Source organism: Hermetia illucens, chromosome 1 (genome assembly GCF_905115235.1).
Source record: "Hermetia illucens chromosome 1, iHerIll2.2.curated.20191125, whole genome shotgun sequence".
Taxonomy (NCBI): domain Eukaryota; kingdom Metazoa; phylum Arthropoda; class Insecta; order Diptera; family Stratiomyidae; genus Hermetia; species Hermetia illucens.
The window spans coordinates 136,006,341-136,024,217 of NC_051849.1; the positions used below are offsets into that span (position 1 = coordinate 136,006,341).

The following is a 17,877-nucleotide window of genomic DNA, read 5'->3' on the forward strand; positions in this document are numbered from 1 at the left end:
TAGCCTAATTCCAAATAGAATCTGACTGTGTAGATGACTCACAACAATCACTTCATGTGCAAAATGTGAATTATTTCGCAGGGAGTCATTGCTGCATTTCAGATACAAATGTTTTAAGATTTTTCTCAATGAACTGTTGAATATAGTGTACATTCCGTCAAAATTATTGGGATTTAGAGAATTTAAAAAGCCCGCTTAATAAGTACAGTTGTCCTAAACACCATTTGCGATTTAATTTATTTACTGCTCTGGATTTTATCGGTTTATTCACAGTGTTCCGCAATTTTTGCGAAAAAGGAATTCTAGATGATATAGGAGGGAGCTCTAAAAACTATCGTGAGAAAAAGGAGGGTAGTTCATTACAATCCGGTTTCCAGTCGTATACCTAGAGACAGGACAATATCACGATGGACTCAAGGGTAGCGGGTCAGCCTCCGATGGGAAGCGTGAACAGCAACCCATATCCGATTGTGTATGGTTGAAAGCTACTGTTTCTGTGAGACGGCGCAGAATTTAGTGGAATCGATAGAAAAACGAATGATTGCACTTCCAAAAGCAAAGTCAGGATATGTTAATTACTAAAACTAGTAAAGTAAAATGTCTTTCAAAAAAATGTTTGCCCCTCGATATTATACTGTCGGTTTTGTTGGACTGCTAAGGGGATACCAGGACCAACTTAGACCCGAAACGCGAATCTCTTTTTTTAAACATGTATATTTTGAGAACTACTCAATGAAACTATATGATTTTGATTTTCCTTGGGCAATGTTTGTAACAATTTTGAAATAAATCTATCAACTAATTATTTTGTGATGATGAAATATGTGCCGATTTATTTTCGTTTCTTATAGCGTTGGATGGACTTTTCTGAAAAACGATATGGGTTGATTTCTTTTTGTTTCATTATTATTTGCTCTCATAGCCTTCCCTTTATGGTTGGTTCATGTGGCGTGATCATGGAAAATATTTTTTAAATGTTTTCGGAAAAAGTTTTTTTTCACATTTTTTTATCTTTCGTTTTCTACACGCTTTCCTTTTTGGTGGAATGAGTCGACCAACATTTTTTTAAAGCGGTTTCAGTTTTGTGTTCTTTACAATTTTGATATCAAAATTTGCAGAAGAAAACGACCAATTTTTTTAATGCAATAAAAGAACCCAATTTTGTGGGCAGTTTTGGGTCTGATCTCCCCTTAAACGATTTTGCTCTAATCATCGGAAGACTTGTTGATGCATATTTTTCTGCTACTGTAATCGAATTGGCAACGGCGCTGTCAAAATCGTGCTTGAATTGACTTACAAATCATGAAACTTGCGCTTTTGAAGAATGTTAACATTTATTTTACAATTAATTTGTTCAAGTTTTGGAAACGCTTATCACTGCGCTACGTGAAAATTTTTTAAGAAATTTGTGTTGCTTTATCTGAAATAGCATAAGAAAGTATGAACACTTTACATGGTTAGAATTTTGGCTCAAATTAATCTAAACAATTTCCATGTGTTCATTTGTCAATTTGAAATCATTGGGATCTCAGACAGTATCTGAAAATTGGTAAATACCGAAGAATCGCGTTGGTTGCAAAACTCTGGGGAACCCCAAGGCTCGCAATGTAAGGAAAGAACTCGAGTCCAGTAAAATGTTATATTTGTCATAAAGTCGCGAATTAAAAATACTTTTTTTCGATTAATAATTGGATGAGTTACGAGCGAAGTGCGTGTTAATGAAAAATGAGGAAATATCTTGCAGGGAACATAAGTATATGACACAAACTCACTTCCGGCCACGGCAAGAGAGAGAGAGGTAAAACTGTGAAGTTACCCAATGAAAAAACATATTGAACCGCCGATTTATTAGGTAGTCATGCAAATATTGTATCTCATTCTATCAAGAAATTAACTCCACAAACTACACGCCTTTGCTCCTCAACTCGAAAACTTAGATTAAAACTCTTGCGAGCTCCTATTCAAATCCATTATAATACTGAGATTAACTTCTTCTAATATCTACTGCACAACGGTGTCTCCAGGATAATTTCATTTGGTTCAATCATTTGATGAAAGATTCAAAACGCGATCTTCGCGCTCATTAGGTTTTGCTTGCTTGGTTGGAGGCGGAGCTGCTAGATCAGCGATAGATGAGAACTCCATTCTTTTTTTCGTTTGAGGTGGCTCAGGATAAACACGGCTCAAATCAACAGGTGGAGTATCTGATGGTCGCCTTAATGATGATTCGGACGGGGAAGGGGATGGGGTGCTGTTTGGCGGAACACTTGATATAGCTAGGTCCACCGCACTGAAATTATATTTCATTCCAGAAGTTGAGGCAGGACTTTCGCCTCTTCCACTCTTCGTTGGAGTAAGTCGCTCCTGAGCCGGTGATGCAGATGATTCCCTGGCGCGTGAGGAAGACGAAGACGACGCACTTGACTTTGGCGGTTTCATCATCATAGCATTTAACGATTCCTGTTGCAGTTTCAACAAAGCTGACGGTGACATGAACATATTATTGGCAGCCAATGTCGATTTTGACAGCGGATCTGGAATCCCGTATTTTGCATGATGTTGTTGAAATAGTGCCGCGTAATCTTGCATTTTCTCTTGTGCTAATTGTGAATAGTAAGCCGAAGGGTCCGTCATCGATTTTGACGAGCTTACGGAAGCCGTTGGCGGTACGAAAAGAGCATTCAAATCGGCCGCTGTTTTACTTTGGTGATATAGAAGCGAGTTGATGTCAGCATTCTTGTCAGACTGTAGAAGTTGATTCAGCATATCGTTGGATTGATCTTTTTGTTTTCGGCTGCTGCTGCTGTTACTTGGCGGTACAGAAGTTGAATTCAAAAGCGCTGTGAGTTCTGGCGGCACGGCACTCTTGTTCGTTGCATAGGGATTCGTAGCGTCAAATAGCTTCGAATATGTTTGAAGTAAAGTAGTGTAATCCGGTTGTTGCTGCTGTTGTTGCTTTTTCAAACTTTGACCAAGTTGCTGCTGGAAAAATGCGTTCAGGTCTGTTGCCGACTTAGCTTGCTGCATATATGCATCATAGCCCAGGAGCTTGGAAGCTTGAAGCAAGTTAGTGTAATCTATGGCTTGTTGAGCTTGCTGTTGTTGTTGTTGCTGCTGCTGCTGTTGTTGTTTTTTACTTTGAGTTCCACCCAAAAACGAAAAATCAGCATTGAGACCTAGAGTTCCTAAGGTGGTAGCACCTAGAGCTTCGGCCTGTTGTAGAAGCAGTGCTGCGTACTCTGGTGAACGCATCAATTCGCTGATTTTTATCGGATCATTTTTGAGATCTTCCAACTCTTTCATAAGCTTTGTCTTATATGACGTGCCGGATGATTGCTTCATTGACTTTGTATCTTGTTTCGATGGCTTCTGCATCGAATGGGATTCTGATGACTTGGATGTTGCCGGCATGCTAAAATTGCTTCCATATAACGATTCGGCTGCTTTCTCATAAAGATTGTGTTCAACCGGCGCAGAAGATGTTTTCCCACCAACTTTGGCAGCTGCAGCTGCCAGTTGATTAAGTGAAGAATTGCCATAGTCCTTTTGTTGTTGTTGGAAAAAAGCGTTCAAATCACTTGGTAAGAAATTTGGCGACAACTGACCCGTAAAGGATGCCATAGTAGCCGTCATCAAATCATTCGTCGAGGATGTTGGAACATGTTCGTACTTATTAGGCGTCACGCTTGGACTATTCCGGGAAATGTCACTGATGCTAAACTTGCCAGGGCTAGGAGCCGGAGAAGTTCGAGTCCGGCTAGAAGACGTATCAGATTTGGCAGGTGATGGACTTGCGCGGACAGGCAATTCAAATTTCGCTGGACTAGCTGAGTTCGATGGAATGGTGATAGGACTGTCTCGAGGTGAAGACGCGGCTGTTGCCGTAGCAGTTGCCGAGTTGCTGATGGCTGCGATTGCTGGCGTTACTAACGGGGAAGCTAATCGAGTCGGGTTCATATTCAACCCTGATGGAAGAGCCAGTTGTTCCTGTAAAGACATAACTTTGATGTCTGATGCGCTAGGTAACTCCTCTTTAATTTCTTCTTTAATCTCAGTTTTAATTTCCTCTTTCGGCACAATCTTTGACACGCATTTTGGAGCAATAAACTCTTCTTCCTCATCGCATTCTAAGAGTCTACATACAAAATTCCAAAACTCTTTGTCGTCCTGTTTTGGTGGGAACTTTGGGTAAAGTGAAATTTTCAGCTTTTCTATAAAAGTCACATCTTTATGTGTATCCTTGAAATCAACCAGTTCCCCACAGAACTGAGAGTAGTATTCGGCACACGATTGCATTTCCTTGCGAGTATCTTCCGGAATTTCTTTGTCAGGAACAATTGTGTATTCCATGTACATGGGGCGACCATATTCAAACATTTGTCGATTTTCTGGCGGCGGTACAACCCAAAACGGAGTCATATCTGAGACTTGCGTCGGATTTTCCTCATAGTATGGAGCTGTTATAATTACGATTAACGGATTAATTACGGATAGTTAAATTTTAGATATAGAATAATAATTTATGACTTACAAAATACGAAGCCAATGCATGGGGTGTACGTGACGTCTGATGGACCGCGCATTTTAATTTGGTAGTCCAGCTGCGCATCAATGTCACGAAGGGTTGGTTGCGGTTGGAATTTTGCATGTGAATGATACCAGCCAACTAGGATGAGTTGATCCTTCATCAGAGCTTTTTGTATTTCTTTTTCGACGTCAGCAGCTTTCTTTCTATCATGTCGGCTATTTCGGCATGGGTAGCACTTTGTGATGGCTAAAGCTGAGGAAATTGTATTTGTTTTACTATAATTTCGAAAATGCAAGCAATCAAACAATCAAATAAAGAAAAGCGTAAGAAAGGAGAGACATACTAAGTACATAGAAACCGAGCACACATTTAAATAGATTCTATGGGATCCCCACCAAATTATTTATTAGATTTCATAGCATTCTCTTTCAGTGAAGCAGAATATTGCCGTACTTCGATTATTGAACACCCGATAATTCATAGTCAAAATCTTACAAAATCTCAATCTTGTGTATCGTCAGCAAAAACCATGATAGACTAATTTTCAATAACGTCCTCGATGTTCTGCCCGTTAATGCAGATAGGAAGAGTGACCCATCAGACTGAGAACCTTTGTTTTGTTGGTGTTCATCTTAGCCGGACCAGGGGAGTGGAGAACCAGCGGTAAAAAAATGCCGTTGGTTGGGACAGTAAGGACCGCATGGAAATAAGTCGGTCTCTTCTGTTTCCAACCACGGCGGCGTTGACACGAATTGCAAATGTCCGGTCGAACAGTTCGAAGTTTACTTTAAAAAGTCAAATAGTTAAAAATAAAGTTAATGTGTACAGAGTTTTGAATTGCTGATGTTTGTTTTGATGAAACTTAATATTTAAATATACAAATTTTTATTTATTGCCAACGAGGAGATCGAAACATCATAAGTAGCGTATGTGTTAAATATCCTTCTTCAAACCAATAGCCATTTGGTCGAGGTCCATGAGTCAGTAAGAGAACAAACAGGTGTTTGAGGGAAAATGTGGTCCATTAAAACCCTGCACGTTCTTCGGACAAAGGAGCTTGGAGCACGATACCGATAACAAGAAGCAGTAGTATCCACGACAGAATGTTACGCTGCCATATGGCTTTGGACTTTAAATTTCTCTGAATTTTTACCTTGAAAAAGCAAAACAAGTCGGGAAACCGGAAGCTGGACGCTTCAGGTACGAAAGGTTTTGTGTATTTCTTAGTACGTAGCACGTAATATATCCATATATTATGTGAGAGTATCCACTTTCGGGTGATATTGACATTCATAGTCTTCAATTTTCGAAGAAGCAACAAATTTGAGGTATTATAACTTTGTTAGTAATAGTGCGATTTCCACCAAACTTGGTAAGATCATGCTCTATATTCTAACCTATATCACTGCAAAATTTCATGGTATTAGGATGAACTCAAGGGGGGTTTCTAACCAATTACAAAAAAATTGTAGTAATATACTATTATTAACTTTATTTAAACAGATATCGGCATGGAAGGTATTTCGGAGCCCAGGCACCATATAGTGGCAGCCTCCTGATTTTTTTCAGATTTTTCGGTTTAGTAGTTTCTGAGAATGGCCCCCTTAAAAAAGTGATCACTTTCAACCCCCCGCGCTCCCCACCCTTCCAACGAATGTCAAAACTAAGATCGGATTTGAAAAGTACTAATCGAGACCTTTAATTTGATACCCCACATGACTATATTTGATGAAAACAAATTTTACACCCCCCTTTTGCATGTATGGGGACCCCCCCTTAAATTCGACCTAAAAGGATGTAATTCACTGTATGCGTGAGCGTTCACAGTTCCCACCTTTCTACCAAATTTGGTGTCAATCGCTATAACCGTCTCCGAGAAAAATGCGTGTGACGGACAGACAGACAGACAGTAAACCGATTTTAATAAGGTTTTGTGTTTACACAAAACCTTAAAAAAGGGGGGGGGGCATTGATGGTCCGAGATGATTTCTCTTTTGTTTGGAGCTGTCTTGATTTTAAGTTGACTATGTATTTAATCAACCGTGGTGAAACGTTCGCCCCACTTCTCAAACTGCTTCCTATCCGGCTAGAGTTATAATAAAATCCCTTTTGAAATGGCGTGCTTCAAGCGGCATTACGAGTCTGGAGTTTACTGCGATCTTCGATCTGCTTCCAAGTTTCGGTAGAGCACTCATCATGGCGGTCTAAGGTTCATTGATATTTTCATGTGAGCTGTTCAAGGGGTCCGCTAAACTGAAGCTGAGTCAACAAAGCGAGTGGAATATCTTCACTTCTGCGAGAAGGTGTGGACGCAATACGTAAGTGATCATCAAGGGATGCGACTCGTCAAAGTGCAATAACATAACTCCGCAGGAGATTGTGGACTGCTCTCCAGAGTCCTTTTGGTCTATAAGAAATTACCAAGGTTTTAGTTTCGCGCTATTTAATGATTTTTCCTGAAATGAGTTTTGCCATTCAAACCACCGATATAAAACAACATGAGGAGCGCACTGACACTCGAATTAAACGGTGGTGATTTCGTGAGAGAAAAGAACAATTGTGAAAGCACGACCGTTTTAATATGAAAAAGGAAAGGCAGTCGAGCAGAATGTGCGAATCACCGCCCGATCAAGTTGCTGCCTGATACTATGAAGGTTTTTGAACGCATTCTTCATAACCGTATTCGCAACATCGTCCATATAACGATGAATCAAGCCGGGTTCGTCAAGTACTGCGAAACTACTGACGTAATACACAGTGCGCTGCTACTCATGGAGAACCATCATCAGAAGCATACCCTCTTTTTATGACGTTTCTGGATCTAGAGAAGGCGCTTGATCGTATGCTCCACAAAAACTCGTCTGGTATGCACTCCGGCAACACCTACTGCTAGAGCACCAGGTTTGCTCTACCGCGATCCGAAAATTAAAGTTCGAAGAGTAGCAGGTGTATTAAAATCGCTTTGTGTTTCTGCCAGTTTCCATCAAGGAAGAATTCTCCCGCCACTCTTTTTTAAGATTTTGTGTGAAACAAAACCCTATTAGATCGAGACGGTGTCTGTCTGTCACACCCGATTTATTCTGAGACGGTTTGACCGATTGTGCTGTTCCCTTTACATGCAGCAAGTGACACCATTTTGTGTTTACACATACATGTGAAGGGAGGGTGCAAATTTTTTTTTCATAAAATGTGGCCATGTGGGGTATTAAATGAAAGGTCTCAATTAGTACTTTTCAAAACTGGTTCCATGTTTGATATTGGGTGAAACATAGGGGAGTGAGGCGCTCAAAATATGGCCCACAAAAAGTGTAACAGATCTCGTTCTCAGAACCTATCCAACCAAAAAATCTGAAATGGTGCATCTCTACGAAATCTGCACAAATAAAGTTAATAATAGTATATTTCCACATTTTAGAAATTTTCCCGGCATTTGGCATGGGTATAAGGAATAACATAATGGATAATTTGGTCAAGTTTGAAAAAAATCGAACTAATACAGTTATAGAGGGTGAAACTGCAACCTGTATGACGTCATCATCACATATCAATTCATCAATACCATAACGAAATAACTTCTTATGAATGGAGTCGCAAAGGAATATTTCGTTTTAGTTTTTTAGTCATTTGTATATGAATATCATTTACTCCAACCAGACACCAGACACTACCTATTGTCTAATTCAGATAGATATATTTGTACATTAAACCAGCCGCATTTAATATACGTACTATATATGTACATATGTATGCTTTTGTGCACGAAGTATATCGGAAATATGAGTACGACCAATTTATATGCGTGCATATATATGTACAGTATTCGGAAATAGGCAGTTTGTTTGTTTAGGGCGAGGATAATATCTATGGCCGTAATATGTACGTATGTTTTATAGTTTGGAAAAATATGAAGGAATAGGTTGGGTTTGTAGCTATATACGGATAAAAAAATGTGCGTTGTAGTTTCTTACATAAGATGAAAGCTTTCGGTATTCCGACTTGTTTGTTCTGACTATGGATACTGGATGGGTGGATATCACACAAGCCATCTTCAGCGCCATATACACTGCTTTATGCAAATGAAGTTTCCATAGAAATTTATAAAGAAGCTGATCTTAAGCAACTTGTCAAAAAATGCAATTATCGCCTCATGCAACACGGTCTCAGGCTGAATCTGAATAAAACTGAATTTTTGCTGACCGACCCCAATAAAACAGGCGCTATGTACTTCAGTTGTAAGGCCTGGCGAGAATTGAGTAATCTGCCTCGGATCAATGCAATCAGCTAATAGTGGAGTGGATTATGAAATTGCTTCATGCATCAAAGCAACTTGGATGAAGTGACGTTCCACAACTGGCGTTTTTTGTGATCGATGCGTTAACAAATGTCTCAAATCCAAAATTTACTGTAATGTCGTTCGCCCCGACGGTTGTTGGACGACTACTATAAAAGTCTATCAACAGCGACTAGCGGTAACGGCGACAAAGATGCTGCGTTTCGTGAATGGCGTGACACACCATGATTACATCCGCGATTGATATGGGGTGTGAATGGACACATTTCGCGCCAATGAGAATTCACACGCCAGCTGAATGGTTGCCAGTCCTTATAATTATCAATTTTTCGTTATTGAAGCTTTAAACGCGTTTTATGTTATACCAGTTTTTTTCAAGTTGGTGTCCAAGATAAATAAAAAAATACCTTTTTGGTATTGCTAAAATATTCAACACATCATTTTTATGGTACTATCTACTAGCTGAACCTACATATTGCGAAAAATTACAAAAAGAAAATCATTTTAAGTATTTTTCATCAATTTTGGAAGTTTTTAATATTATATAAGAAATTGTAAAACACTTAATTGTTTTGGACAAAACTTAGAATTCGACATCGATTGCAACGTCTTTGGAACAGGTACTAGCACGCTGAGTTTAACATGAATGACCTTGAAAAGAGGGGTATTAGCCATGTGGGGTAACAAATTATAGAAGCCTTTAAGTATGACAGGACAAGTTTTCAGAGAACTACCTAACTATTTCTTCTTCCATTCACTGTGATAGATCTTACATTCTTACGATTTACGAATGAGTGGAAACTAGAAGAAACTCTACTGAGACGGCAAGGGTTGCACGAAAAAAGTTCTGTAGAGAGACCGTTAAGACCGGCTGCTTCACTTCTTTTGAGCATGTTGACTGTAAAGATAAGTTCTCTTCTCTTTGTTATATTATCGTTGTTATACCATCTCTAAGAGTTCCAACTCTACCGGATTCGATACATATTGATAGTGTGTTCAGTCAGTTTTTGATATTTAGAAAATAAACCAACTATATAACAAATTTGTTGCCTAACCTGTGCCTTTTCCATAAGGCGTATATCATTACAATATTCTAAAAAGATTACACCAAATTCCGCCATGTTATTTAATATAACATGTTGAGTCCCAAGCCCAGGTAAAGGGGGACGATTTGAGGCAACGTACCTTGTATTATCTTCAGTAAAACAAAAATAAAATACTGAGACCAGGGAAAGAGAAAAATATAGTAAAGTTGAAGTTAATCCACTATACTAAATTCTTATTACAACTAATTAATTGTTAGTCGATCATTGCAACTAATAACTGAATCAATTATTAGCCGAATAATTAGCTAACTAACAAATTAGTTAACTACTGCACAACAATATCAGGAAGGCAGAATGACTGGGAAGAAAGTACCAGTTCCAAAGAAAAAGAAAGGAAGTCGAGCAGTATAGTAAAATTACTGCCCGATCTGGTCGCCATTCCATATCGTGAAGAATTTCTAAACCATTGTTGACAACTGTATTCGTGATACTGTTCAAATAACGATTAATGAAGTGGGTTTTGTCAAAAACTGCGTAATTACTGACACAATACATACTGTGCGGTGACTCATAGAGAAACATAATGACAAGTATCGCCTGGAGAAATCGTTTGACCGTGTATCACACGAACTCATCTGGTATGCATTATAATAACACCTAGTGTCAGCAGAACTCTACCATGATCCGAAAAGCAAAATTCGAAGTGAGGCTTGTGTACCAAAACCGCTTTGTGTCTCTGTCGGTGTTCATCAAGGAAGCACCCTCTCACCACTCCTCTTTGTTCTTGCTATAGACATCTGCTGTTATCGGCTTTGAAAATATAAGCGAACGGCTATGCACTCTGCGTTTGCGAGGCAAATTTAGAAATAGAAGCCTCATTAACAGGGAAGACTGCAGAGTCGGAAAAGGATACCTTCTACGTGGCAGTAGAATGAACCCTCGAAGCCTGTCCCAGGTATGCTATCAAAATCATACTTGGGGTTTTAACAACCAAGTGAGGGTAACGTTCGGGGATACGTTCGCTCTCATAGCTTACATCTAAATACAAATGATAACGGACTGCGGACTATTCAATTAGCAGCGTCACACGAAATGGTTGTTGGAAGTACTTGGTTTGCGCGGAAAGCGGTCAGAAATATATATGTTCCTCTCCACACGGGACCACTTTCAACCAAATTGATCACGTGCTGATCGAACGCCGCCACCTCTCAATCTTGATGAATGAATATAGGTCTAATGTAGACTCGGATCATTATCTCGTTGGGCATGGTGCTCCGAGGTCGAATAGCAACACCGCCCAGAATCCCCCAGGTAAAACTTAACACTGAAGCCATCCACAGCACCGCCCTCAACAAGTGATAAATGATTTTTACAATCACCTGAAGAACGTTGTCATTGATAAGGCCACAAACATACTTGGCCCCAGCCGCAAAAAGCGTTGGAACGGCTGGTTTGACGATGAATGTAAGCTAGCATCGGAACGGAAGAATGCTGCATCCTCACAGGACGCGGGCACGCACAGAGACTTATCACGAAATCTGACGAACGGAAAAGGACTTCACAGATGAAAAAAAGGAAGTCTGGGAAAACCAACAGATCTGTGACCTCGAAAACGACAGGGAACAACCGCACTAGGCGCGCAAGTTTTACCAACAAGTCAGCAAGATGAAGTCTTACACACCTCGAGGCTCATCCTGCCGAGACAAAGAAGAAATTTGATTTCCGATAGAATGGGCATATTGGAGCAATAGCTTGAGTACTTCAATGAACTACTGAACAACCAGAACATCGGCGAGTTTGAGGTCCCGGCAACTGAAGACGATGAACAAATACTGCTGCCACCAAGTATAGAAGCAACAGCGGCTTAAAAATGATAAATCGCCAGGAGCCCATGGAATTACATCCGAATTGGTTAAATATGGAGGCGACCAATTACACCAAGTGGTTCATCAACTTATGGTCAAGGTATGGGACAGCGAATTAATGGATCACGTTGCTGAATACCGTCTATACGATATTCTCCGCTATCTTGCTAGGTCCGATAGCCCCATACGCCCAGCACATCATTATCCTATCCCAAAGAGGCTTCACTCCAGGCAAATCAGCAACATATCAGATTTTCTCTCTGCGGCAAGCGATGGAAACATTGTTGGAATATGGACATCCGAAGAATTTTTGGCCTCCCCACCTACATGAGGATGGACGATTCCATAGCCTACATAATGATGAAATCTATGAGCGATTCAATGACCGTCAGGTTGTGGATAAAATTCGGCTCAATAGGTTACAGTGGGCGGGTTACTTAATCCGTATGGATGAGGATGATCCAGCCCGGAAAGTCTATAAGGGCAATATCTATGGTAGAAAAACAAGACGAGGCAGACCCTACCTGAGATGGAACGATGGCGTAGGCGAAGTCGCCAGACAGCTTTTAGGGATGTCGTATATGTGGACCTCAGCGCAAAACCAGGATGTCTGGAGTTCCTTATTAAGGCAGGCCTAGATCGGATACCGGTTATTGCGCTGTTGATAATGATGATGAGAGATACTCTCTAACGGGACATCCAACCTCCAGCGCCCTATACACTGCTTTATGTAGATTATGTTTTCCTGGCAAATAGCAAAAACAATCTCGAGCAACGTGTTCACAAATGAAATGATCGCCTCATGCAACACGCTCTCATATTGAATATGAATAAAACTGAATTTTTGAAGACAGACTCCCATGAAACAGCACTATCAGAGCGATATTTAATATCTTGGGTCAATAATAATAATAATAATCGTTGGCGCAACAATCCATGTTGGATCAGGGCCTTGAAGTGTGTTAGAGCACTTCATTCAAGACCGTAACGGTACACTAGGAGGCAATGTGGTCAGCATTGCGCTCGCCCGAGATTATTACCCTGATTTGACTCAGGTACTCATTCACAGCTGAGTCGACTGGTATCCGACGTCAAATCACGATACAAATTCCACTGTCACCAATGAGATTTGAACCGCGACCTTCCGTACGACGCCTTGCGCTCTAACCACTCAGCTATCCGGACACATCTTGGGTCAATGCTGATGTTAAAACACTTTATTTTTTGACGCCCTGGATAACCTGCAGCTTTGGGTGAGCGGGGCTTCGATTCGAGGGAAGTGGCATCTTCACGTTGTCGTGTAGTGCTGACGGACACATGCTGTGAAGTTGTGGAGATGCCGATGCAAACGATGGTGGCTTCACTTTCTGGAGGGAGGTCACTTGTCCGCTTGGTTGACCGGACAGCCGTTTACTTGTCTGATGTTTGAGTGTTCTTTGGAATAAACGTATCGGGGGACGTTATTCGAGATATTGAAGTGGCATTGGAATTAAATGTCTCGATAACATTTCGCAATAGCAACTGCGTATCCAAATCACTTTGAGCCCCCAAATCGTTGTTAAACTTGTCTCGAACAGACTTGATATCGAAAAACAGTTTTCGTTGTCAAAAGTTGTTTTTCGATGATATGGCCGTCACACTTGCGTGCGTCCGACAAGAAAGTTGTTTGTTCCGCCACATTGTCAGCAAATGGAAAAATGCATTCGTTCTTATAGATATGTTTATAACGAGAGATATTCGAATCCTTTCGGAAATGTGAAAAATACTCAATTGGTGGGTTCCACATGAACTAACCGAAAAAAACAAAATGCTCAGAGTTGAGGTAGCCTCTTCGTCGCTGATACGACACATAAAGGAACCGCTCTTTCCTGAATCGATAACGGCGATGTCCTACTGTGCGCAATTGGACGAAATTCACGCGAAATTGCGTTTAAAACAGCCTTTACTAGTGAATAAGCATGGACCAATTCTGTTACGCGATGACGCACGATCGCATGTATTCGGTTTAACCGTGTAAAGGCTACAGGATATGCAGTACAAAGTTTTGGCTCACCACCCACATTCTCCAGACCTGCCACCAACGTTTATCATCTTTTTCGGAGTTTGGGAAACTATTTATATGGAAAGCACACTCCAACCAAAAGGCTGTAATTGCAGCCTTTGAAGAAGTTTTCTAGCAAAAAGATACTAGCTTTTTTGTTTTGAGGAATAAGAGAATAAATAAAGAATCAACACATAAATAATCGAGTTTTTCTTACCCCTTGAAAATCCCACATTTGGTATGAAACTACATGATAAAAGCAAATCGCAATATTGGAAGCTGGACGCTTCGGGTATAAAAGTTTGCTGTTTATTTTATGTCCAGAACTTTTTTCCTTTCGTACATCCTAGACAAACACTGTTTATTACTGTATACTGATGCGCACATATGAAAATACGCACATAATTGTCTAAATTGATCTTACGCATCTGAATATTTCCACTTTACTTCATGCGCCCTAACACGTATGCACATAAATTGAGTACCGCTGATATTAACGTAGACTTATATCCATCTGTATTGGACACTACCTACAAACTCAATTTGAGCAGATATCGGAATGGGATGCATTTTGAGGGCTAGCTTTCATTTAGTACATTGTGTTTTACTCATTAATGCCCAGTAAAAAAATTGAATAGCCCCTTCCGCTTCGAGAGTGACAGTCAGACGGACAACGGACATTGAATCGATTTTAATAAGGTTTTGTTTCACACAGAACCTCACAAAAACTAATAAAAATAGCACGTATGTACTTACTATGTGAATTGACATCCCATGTGCCACCCAAGTAACCACAAACCTCTTGAAAAGTTAGATGGGTATGGAAATCAGCTAGTAGTAGTGCAGACGAGCTGAATGTAACCAAGAAAGGCTGCAACTTGTTGAGGGATGAGAACGTTACAGCTTCGATTAGGGTGTTTGCATCGCTGTGAGAAGATGTAAAGAAAAATCAATCAGAAATTGGTAACTCCATAACAACTTACTGCAAAACATTCCGGTTGCTTATTGTATTATGTGCTAAAACTGTCCTTTTGACTGGAGGCGGTGGTGTGACAGGTTTCTTCTCCGTTTCATTCTCCGGTTCATCTGCAAAGCAAATTTAAATAATTGCGTGGTTGCGATGTATGCAACTTTTCTACCTCCTTCACTAGGTGTTGAATTATTCTGTTGGGCACATTTTCGCATCCAAGTTGCTTTGTATGCGTCTAATTTCTTTCCCTTGTATTTCACTGAAGCCCAGCCGCACCCTGACTTCTTTTCTGGATTTATGATCCGTTTGCAGTGCATGGCCCAAGCACTGGGCGATAAGAAAATGGTTTCAGTTTCGTGTGATTTTATTTTACCATCTGGCAATAGGTCTCCCACAAACTTCTGGCCCTGAATTTGGAAATTTGAAAATTCAACTAATTGGAAAGCATTAATGTTAGTCAACATTACCAGATATTCGATTGTCATTGCAGCTCGTCCTGGTTGCAGGACGTTGGCAGCTAGAAGCATCTGTAAAGTAACTGTGCGGCCAGACCCATTGAATCCCTCGAAGTTCTCGGCTTCCGCATCGCCATCCATTTCTCCTTTGTTCTGTCAAGGAATATGTGTTAGAAAAATAATTTTTCATAAGCACGAGCATTTGCAATTTTCTCGTATATATTGCCAACTATAGGCAGCGCAAATCAGCAAGTAAATGTGACACTACAGGACCGCGCCGGTGGATTCCCTTACCTCCTCGTCATTTTCATTCTCCTCTTCGGCGACATCGCTTTCGTGATCCTTCTCACTTGGCTCGATTATAGGTTTCGTGGGCTGGTCTTCTTGCCCATCGGGTGTAGCGGTGAGATTCTCTGGCTCTTGCATTGATTTTGGTACGGACTTCACTCAGTTTCACTTAAATAACAGTTGAAATTGCGTAAAGGCAGACAAATGGTCACACAAAACAACCAAATTTTGACAGGTGTCGACGCTGGTGGGTGAGGTAGACGCGAAGACTGTAAACAACCAACGTGATTTCAACTGCGGTAATGCAGTTCGCAATCCTTCAAGCGTAAATATTCGAATTGAATATTACACCTTTAAAAGTCGTTCTTAATAATCAGAGATAAGAAATACTCGGTTATAGTTGCGATATTTTCGTCGCAGTTTTCTGCATGCATGTTTGTTTTAATATTTCACAGTTCCTCGAGAGAATTGTACGCGGTCGTGCATGATTTCTTAATATTTCGTGGATCATAATTGTATTGTTATACGTAAATAGACAATCTTATTCCGATAATCCAGATACAGAAACAGCAGTTTTAAGCGAAACTAACAGTGGAATGGATGAGTTTTGATTGGAAGCATATTCTGTGAGTATGTACATATTATATGCATTTCCGCATACAGTAAGTATGTTCAAAGCTACTTAAATAGTTTTCCTTCTTTAACTTAGAACTTTCTGAATAAATTTAAACAATATGTATACGCAATATACAGTGTCTCGCAGGTCCGATCGAATGTTTCCAAATATGAAATAAATGAAATATTTTTAGACAGCTTTACTTTAAATTTTCTATATTTCATAATTAAAGCATGCACACGAAAAATACAATTCAGTTTCAAGTTTTTAACAAAAAATGTAAATAATAATATCTAAAAAGTAGAACTCGACCAATTTTGTAACTGCCTTATGGGAAGATATATAATTAAACGAAAAAGGCTGATTTTTTCAATTATTTTTCTAAACAAGTAACCGACATTCAATGGTTATGAAACTATAGAGACTTGAAAACAATACACAGGTTGGCATAATTATTCTCACTTAGGATATTTTCCACAAATGTTGACCTCTCAATTGCTTTCTTAGATTATCATTATATTTTTGAAAGTATCTTCGTTTTATGTTAGTATGAAGAAAACTATGAACAATTTTTGAATAACAATAAAAATAATAAGTTCATTTTTACTGCGTTCTAATCGATTTTATATTATTATTATTTTAACAAATTCCTGTGAAACCAAGTGGAAAAATTAAATTTGGGAAGATTTTAGTCAAAAGTTAAATTTATTGAACTATTAATTAATGTTGTAGTAATTAGTACTCTGTGTTGCCGCCTTTGGATCAATTACAGGTTGTAATCGTTTAAATATGGATTCTACTAAATTTTGTAGAAAACTGGCTGAAGGTGAGTCCCGGATGCTTTTAGTTGATTGTTTATTGTTTCAGTTTTGTTTCTAGTAATATCAGATACAGGTCTACTGTTTCTGTAAGACCAAAGATGCTTAATAATATTTAGGTCAATTAAAGCATTCAGCATCCACAATGGTCTCCGTGTCATAACAGAGAAGTATATTTCTGATCACTCCATATCTGTAGACGCATCTAAAAGGTATGAACGCTCTAAAGCCCAGGGATGTCAAACGGGCATCCTGGACCAGCCTTTTGACACTAACAACTCCAACTGGCTTGTACAGTGTGGAGTACATTCTGAATGTTGAGCGATTTGATTTCATGATGTAGTTGCAATGAATTTGAGTTGAGAGAGGCAATTCTCGCAATCTCGATCCTTTCGACCAAGACGGAATAGCTTTTCAAGAGCGGACTGTTCACTTCATTAATGGGTGTCTGATCGACCGAATTCTGGGGAGCCAGAAGAGATGCATCCCCAGGAATTGGTTTCAAAAGTGGAGGGACAAATTCCTCACAGGGAGTGTTATCAGTAATCAAGCTTATAGAATAAACAGAGATTATGGAAGGATTATTAGTAATAACTGTGACACCTTCCGGGGGTTGACCGATCCAAATTTCACCCCCACAGAATGTCATGACTGGGGCCTCCCCACCGGGTACCACCTCCGAACCCAAGTTGAGCATGCGTAAGGTTTGCCTCCGTAGCCCTCCTAGTTTCATCCACCTTCTTCTCCTTTCTGAGGATTTTGAGAACCCTAGCCGGGGTCGTCTCAGGTGGCCAAATTATGAATTAGGTGATCTACCATCAGAACTAATCTTGCCGACTTAGAATCAACGCCGACGTGAAAGGTTCATCGTACATTGGAGTTTCGATCGAGCCAAAGTACCAGTCGCTCATTCTGTCCCTCGTGTTTATTGTGCATTGACTTCAATGGCGACTTGGCGA

The 17,877-nt window shown here is 39.9% G+C and overlaps 1 protein-coding gene across 1 annotated transcript; it reads right to left on the bottom strand.

Annotated features, from left to right (window-relative positions):
- Nucleotides 1–1,625: 1,625 nt before the first annotated feature.
- LOC119661672 (MPN domain-containing protein CG4751) lies at nucleotides 1,626–15,960 on the bottom strand. Its single transcript, XM_038071109.1, has 7 exons — nucleotides 15,491–15,960; nucleotides 15,209–15,349; nucleotides 14,911–15,148; nucleotides 14,755–14,857; nucleotides 14,528–14,697; nucleotides 4,532–4,780; nucleotides 1,626–4,457 (listed from the first exon to the last, which is right to left on the bottom strand). Exons 1-7 carry the CDS (start codon nucleotides 15,620–15,622, stop codon nucleotides 2,041–2,043), a joined length of 3,450 nt encoding a protein of 1,149 aa, XP_037927037.1. The 5' UTR covers nucleotides 15,623–15,960; the 3' UTR covers nucleotides 1,626–2,040.
- Nucleotides 15,961–17,877: the final 1,917 nt, after the last annotated feature.

Excerpts from the sequence above, each read along its gene's own strand:
- LOC119661672 (XM_038071109.1), bottom strand. The coding sequence starts at position 15,622 with ATGCAAGAGCCAGAGAATCTCACCGCTACACCCGATGGGCAAGAAGAC. Across the intron at positions 14,858-14,910 it reads TTCAACACCTAGTGAAGGAG|ATGAACCGGAGAATGAAACG; the intron begins GTAGAAAAGTTG and ends TTTGCTTTGCAG. Across the intron at positions 4,458-4,531 it reads ATGCATTGGCTTCGTATTTT|CTCCATACTATGAGGAAAAT; the intron begins GTAAGTCATAAA and ends TAATTATAACAG.